General features: G+C 43.2%; 1 protein-coding gene across 3 annotated transcripts in view; it reads left to right on the forward strand.

The window, feature by feature from the left end:
- Window positions 1-7,092, forward strand: part of GRB2 (growth factor receptor bound protein 2) — a 59,237-nt gene that overhangs the window by 42,109 nt on the left and 10,036 nt on the right. For all 3 annotated transcript variants that reach the window (XM_030505721.1, XM_030505722.1, XM_030505720.1), the window contains one exon: window positions 6,342-6,439. In XM_030505721.1, the coding sequence (XP_030361581.1) occupies window positions 6,342-6,439 (98 nt within the window). The remainder of the gene's footprint in view (window positions 1-6,341; window positions 6,440-7,092) is intronic.

Genomic DNA, 7,092 nt, shown 5'->3' on the forward strand with positions numbered 1-7,092 from the left:
ACGAAATTGTCATTGCAACTTGCCTTTATCTCATGCAGTTGGAAGTAACATCACTTCCTATAATCTTACTCAGCTACTTCTTCCCATCAACCATTCCTGAAGGTTAAGGGAAAACTGGATTTATCTGTAAACATTTATATGGAATGAACCTCCATTGATTTGTGTGATAGACTGGGTGGACAATATTATCTTCAGTTTGGGAAGAGAAGCTTAGTTCCTGCAGTGGCTGCGTCCTGTGACTTTCATTGTCATTTCTGGTTTGTTGTCTCTCAACTTGCTCATGTATTTTACTTTAGTTTCCAGGCTCCTTCAAGATAAATGGCAATAACTTGGTTTCTTTAAGAAGGAAATATGTCCAAAGACAGCACTGTGTAACCCAGACACCAGCCTCTTGAGCTGAACAGCTTCAACATTTGCTCTCCTTGATTCCTGCTTTCAGCTTGGCCTGTGGTGGTGAACACTGTCAGTGTGTTGAAGCAGCAGCCATCACCTCAGACAAGGCTCTGACCGAAGCACTGCTTGAGGAGCAGGGGGGAAAGGCCCCTCATGCTTTGTGTTTGCTGTGGTGGGAAGCCTTTCTGAAAGGATTGTTTTGGAGTTTGTGTTTTGTGCTTTCAAAAAAGATAAGGGTGGAAGAAGTGTTTCTACAGTGATAATGAGAATTGGGGAGAGGGTCAGAATGAAAACCTGTACCCATAACACATCATTGCATTATATTCCAATCTGCATGCATTATTTAGGTGTTACTTTATAATGCTTTATAGCAAGTACAGTTTAAGAAGCAATCTTTCTCTGCCTGTTTCCAGTAACACTTGCTCAGTGGTTAAGTGTTTTCACAGCTTTTTATATCAGCCTAGGGAGCAAGTGTTCACAGTCTTAAAGCATGTCCAAACATAGTGCTTTAGGTTTTGATCTGAAAAACATGACATTTTGCATTTCCTATGTGTAATTATGATAAATTGAATGTAAGGAAAGGCCTAAAATCTTTCAGCAGCTTTGTGTTCTTGAGCTGGTCACCTTGCATTCTAACAGTTGCATTACAATGCCATTTTGACGTGCACATCACGCTGACTTTGTCCAAGATGCCAGTTCTGCTGCCTTGTTGATGGCATTCGGCAGCCGGAGTGAGGAGGATTCATTTGTTCAGGGAAATCTGTGCAACATGAGGATGGGAGCTGCAGGTTACCAGGCCACGTTTTGGGTTGTCTTCGGCAAAACCCCAAAGAGATGGATTTGAATGTCCTGTGGAGCCATTTCAGTAAGTTTGTGTGGAAGAAAATTCCTATCTAAAGGACTGTGTTGAACTTACTCTGTTTGAATCCAGGTGTAGCTTCCCCTGAAGCAGAGGGTGCTTTACTGGGTTTTTAGCTGGTTCATACCTCCCTTTGTGGAGCAGAAAAGGAGCCATTTTTCTCCTAAATGACAAGCTGTGTTAAAGCTCCTCTGTGGAGGGTGAAACCATCCTCCCAGCCACCATCCCATCCTGGGACATGTTTCTGGGCTTGAAAATTCAGTTACAGATTTGCTGCCTTCAAATAATCTGTTCACTTCTTTAATATTGTAATTCCTGCCCTAGTTTGAGTGTCGTGAGCTCTTCCCCTGCGTTCCTCAGACTTTGGGAGTGTTTTCCATGTGCTGCATCGTTTTCTTCGTGGCAGTGTCAGTGCAACTTTGTGGAGGAGAAGAAACAGATTGGCAGCTAACAGCTTGTGCTTGAGCAGTTGTGCTGCCGCGCTAAGAAACAGAAAGTAAGAATCCTGAAACTTTACAATTCAGGGAAATAAGGAGGTTCAGAGCCCTTCCTGAACAAGTTTTTTGGGTTTTGTCACTCCAAAACTGGAGCATTCCAATGAATTTGGCTAAATTTGCAAGCACATAAGTATGTTTGAGGCCTTCTGTTTAATTCATGTTTGCATATGGAAGTCAGCTTGAGAGCTGAGATGCCAGATCTGCTTGTTATGTTCTAGTTTAGTGCCTGCGTGTTCCTGAGAGTTGTTTGGTTTTGAGGGGATCAAGACTGGTGTGCAACAGTTCACAAAGGTGGAAAAGCTGTGCTTAGACGTACTAGATATGGGATTAGGAATGGCTGGGAATGCTTGTTGTGTAGCTAGAACTTGGGAGAACCGCCCTGCGTGCCTCTTGAGCGGTGCCTCTTCTCATTTCCATGGGAACAGATGGGCTTTTGTTGATAAGAGATCTCTTATCAAACTAGGAAACTGATGGGCAGCAGTGGAGCCGCTGTTAGAGTGACACAGGGCTGACGGCAGGCTGAGGACGTCACACGGCACTGTGTGTTCAAATGTAGTGGCTAAAAATAGCCTGCCTTCTTCCTCCTCTTAGGCACAGATGCCCCAATGTGAAAGGAAGAGTCGCTCTGGCGTAGACTCGCTTAGATCTGGAGCAGACAGGGGGGTTGGCCGCAAAGGAATGCTTTATGTTGTGACCTATACAAACAGCAGCAGCTTTTAGCGGTTGAGAGAAATCAGTGTTTGTGCCTCTAGACTCCTGTGCAGACTCTGAAGGCTGTGTCTGCCTTTGGAGCGCTGAATCTTTACTTTTTGTTGCTTTATTTCTTGGCATTTATTTGTATGTGGGGAAGTTTTCAAAGCAAACCCCAGTGATACATGCAGCACTTGGACTAAGTTTTGTAACTTGGGAATAGAAGTCTGGGAAAATCTTAACCATAGCTCAGGTAAGAATCTTTATTTTCCTTAGAGGCATAGCACTGTTTTTTAAGGATCCAGGTGATATATTTTCCTCTTCCAATCTGGAAATCACTGGAGGCCAGTTGGAGCTATGGGATAGAGGGATTTACTGGATGCTTTTCCTTAAGTGTTTTGCAGCCACGTAGTTTAATTACTTAAAGTCACTTTTCTTTTTAGTGGGTTGACAGTTTAAAAGAGCAACGTCAGATGTAAATGTAAATGGATACAGCAGTGCAGAGGGTTAATGTGTTCCTGAGTTGCTTTTTAGTTGTATTTCACTGCAGGATGTTAGTGGCATAAGTTGCTTTCTTGAAAGCTGTAATTTCACATAACTATTCTGCACTTGTCATAATAACAACCACATCACTTCATAGCAGCACCTGAATTCCAGCCTCGTGCACGTGGCTGCAAAATTATCCTGAATTTAAGGTACTTCAGTACGCTCATTGTTGCTTGACTGAGCATTGGGAACAGCTCCAGCAGTGTCTGTTTGAGCCTCTGTCAGAAAACAATGACTTTGTAGCTATCTGTGTTGTGGAGACCATGAGTCCTCTTGAAATGATGCGTGAACATGGAGCTTTGTACAGAAAACAGTATGTTCTGTTGCCTCTGGAGGAGAGCATACACTGCAAGACCTGGAAAGAGGAAAGAAAGGGGTGTTTACAGGGTGACTCTGGGTGTATAAGCTCTCTGGTATATTATATAGGGCATGGAGAGTTTGGCTGTGTGCCGGGGTGTGAATGGAGCTGTGACAGCTACTTAAAATGATCCTAGAAAGGACAACGGCGCTGAAGATCCATCAGCCTGGGTATGAAGCGGGAAAAAGCCCTTGGAGCAAACAAAGCGACTGAAGGGGGGAGCTGTGGAGGATTCATTGGTACAGCAGAAGTCCCCTGAACAGGTTGTACATACATCTGTGCAGGCACTTCACCTTCCTCTCCCTTTTAACCAGCAGCTTCTGATGGTCACAAAGCTTAATGCGTGCTTCAGCAATGCTCCCTCGCCGGCGTTTGGCTTCAGGCCATGCATTGATGAATACCCCAAGCCCTGTGTGATTTGGCTCCTGCACACCTATTACCATATCTTCAGAGCAAGATAAAACTCATTAAAACAATTTACATTTGGGCCTTAGAATCTCTGATAATTTTTAATACCCCTTGCCAAACGCAGCAGGTGTTAAAGACACAGATCCATAGTGGTGTCCTTCACAGGAAGCTACAGTTTGCCCTTTTTATTCTGTCCCTGGAAAAAGAACAGACTGCCACATCCCTTAACTGCTCTCTGATGGTAATGAGACAAGTTTGGAGGACACAGTCTTATCAAAAGTTTGATCTGTGCTATCCTTGATAAAGGAACACACGCTATTGCATAAAACCTGCCTTGTTAGAAATCACATCCCTATGTGTCATGTTTGTGTTCTGTTGTAAATGACACTCGTGATGGCAGCTGAGGTATGGAACAACCAAACTTCCTGGTCATTTTAATCTCCATCTTCCCTGCTCAGTATCCCACAGCTGCCTTCTGGTGTCACCTACCTGTGTTTTGTATTCTGGAGTCAAATCTGTTTGTGCACAGAACGCTGCCTTGCAGTCGGTATGGTGGTTGTAAGAGATGTGCACGCTTTCTTGCTTACATCTGTGGATCTCTGTCAGCTTTACCTCTGAGCCTGTAACACAGACACACTTGAACGTGTGGTCACGTTATCCTTACTAAATGACTGAACTCTAATGCCTGCTAAGACTGCTTGTAAATAAATAAATGGAAGCCCAAAGTAGTAACTGCACAAAAGATAGCGTGAAGATTTTTATCCATGTAAAAGTACTTAGGATCTTCTAAGTGTTAAAGTCTCCTCAACTAAAATACTGTGAAATGGGCTGTAAAGGTGCATATCTTTGCTCACCTAAAGTTGTGTAGATGTGGCCCTGCTCCTGTGCCAGTTCTGCACTGGAAATGCTGGCACCTGAGGGATGCACACCATCGGCAGGGAGTTAAGGAACAGCCAGGTAACTGTTATCCACCCGAATTCACTGAGCAGATTCAGATTCCATTTTCTCTTTGCTTTGCCCGATTTCATCTCAATAGGTGTTGAGGTTTTTCTCTTTTCAATGCAGCAGTGAGCAATGAGGCAGATGAGGGTGTTGATCTGTCACGTGTGTTTGAAGGGCAGCAAACATTGATCTTTAGAGTTGAATTTTCCACAGCACTCCCGTCAGCTGTAAGGATTTTAAAGCCTGTACTTGCACATTCCTCTCTGCTTTTATCTTTTATTTCCTCTCATCACCCTTCCAAAAGAAAGAGTGAGATAGCAAAAGAGTATTTTGGTGTGGTTTTGGTGGATGTCTTCACTGTAACTACGTGTCTATGTAGTATTGATCTCTGGATCTGCGCTGACGTTGTCTTTCTCTTTGCATTTCCTTATCTTCCCGCATCCGGGCAATGCTGCTCATGTGATACTTCTGTGACTTGAAGCTTGAAGTATATAAATAAACCAGAACTCAGATCCAGCTTTTTGTTTGCTGTTGTCCCAAAGCTAAAACAGAACCTCAGAAAGCTGAGCAGGAATGCAAGTGCCCTGGGAAAAGTGCTGGTGTGGTGCTTCATTTTAAAGTGGGGAGCAGGTTCTGCGCGGTATTTGCTTCCAACACCAAATCAAATCTGTTTGAGGAAAGGCAGTTTCAAACTATAGCATGGCTTTATTTCCAGCACATAACACTATGAAAGAGACTGCTTTCAGGCAGCACACCAGCCCTGCCTGTTGCACTCCACCAGCTGACAGAAATGCAGTGAAAAATAAAGCACTGAAGTTTTAAGAGCAAGTATGCTTTGAAGTATCAGTCTGTGCTTTGTAAAGCAGCTCTTCATGTGGCTCGTCTCTTGTGACTCCTGATCTTTCATTCATTTAGGATAAAGTTAGAGTAACGAAAGTATCCCTTAAGAAAGAAACTTTGTCCCTGTACATTTGCTGTTTGTGTGTTTAACTTTGTCTTATTAACCTAAAAAGTGCTCAACAGGCAGGTTGCTATTTCTGCTGTATGATTTAAGCTGGGTTTAACTTGTATCAGCAAAACCAGCTGAAGCTGCCAGTTGTATCTGTACCTGGACTAATGTTGGCATGAGGGAGTGGTTTGTAGAATTCTCTATAGGTGTTGCCTAGAACCTTTAACATACCCCATGTGCAACCAGTGCAAATGTAGGAAGGCTGGATGGCATCATATTTATGCTGAAAACACCAGGTTTATCAGCTGAATCCAGGAAAAAGTGATTATTAGAAGTGATAAAGAATCAGAATTTCTTGGCTTGCAGCTTGTGGACAGAATTTTTTGGTGATGACAGCACACTTGATAGATATGTTCTAAGATTATGTTGTTAAAAGTACCTGTGGACTTCAGAGTACTAAAGCATGGGGGGTTGGCACTGAATTCCTTTGGCTATTTGAAGTTACTTGTCCAGCTTTTGTTCACCACTGTTCTCAACACTCATGAGGTGCAGCAGAGCAGGCTGACTAGCACCATTTCTTACAGGTTCCTCCTCCAAGAGCAGTCTTAGAAACAAGAATGGGAAGAATAAGCGAGTACCTTCACCACTTTTGCTGTGTTTTGCAGGGTGGTAAGCTTATTTTTTGTTTGCTTCCTTCAGGTTTTGAATGAAGAATGCGATCAGAACTGGTACAAGGCAGAACTCAATGGAAAAGATGGCTTCATTCCCAAGAACTACATAGAAATGAAACCACATCCGTAAGTAGAGCTTTGGTGACAGGCTCCTTTGATCCCTTTGTGCATCCTTTCAAACAGAAGGATTTTCTGTACCTTACCAGATCTACCAAAATGGGTGGTTAGATAAAGGATGCTGTTGAGTTCTGTCTCTGGCTGTAGTGTTTGCTGTAACTCATTCACAGCTAGCTACATAGCAGGGTATTTTTGGAAGCTGTTCTGGTCATTGCTCTGGTGTTTTGCTGTAGGGTCAGACAGATTTTGGGCAGTAGCAAGCATAAACCAGCAGAGAACTCTTTAGTAGTGAGTTGTCACCACCACAGGAAAGAGTGACTGTGTTCTTGTGATGATTCTCTATTTTACTTAGCATAGCAGATAAGAATAAAAACTGGGGCATTCACAGCTGCCCAGAACCATGTTTAAGGATATTTGGAGCACTCTTGGTGTGTTTGTCACATCCTGAGTATAGAATCACAGAACTGTTTAGATCAGACCTCTAACAGTCATCTGCTCCAACACTTTCCTCACAAAACAAGCCACCCTCTGGTTTGACCTGGCATGCTGTGGGGATCATGCTGGTCCCCTGGGGATCACAAATGTACATTCCAATTTCTCTTCATCATTTATTTCAATCATCATGCATCTCTTTGCAACAGTTTTGCAGGCATTTGAGTTCT

Source organism: Strigops habroptila, chromosome 14, assembly GCF_004027225.2.
Source record: "Strigops habroptila isolate Jane chromosome 14, bStrHab1.2.pri, whole genome shotgun sequence".
Lineage (NCBI taxonomy): Eukaryota > Metazoa > Chordata > Aves > Psittaciformes > Psittacidae > Strigops > Strigops habroptila.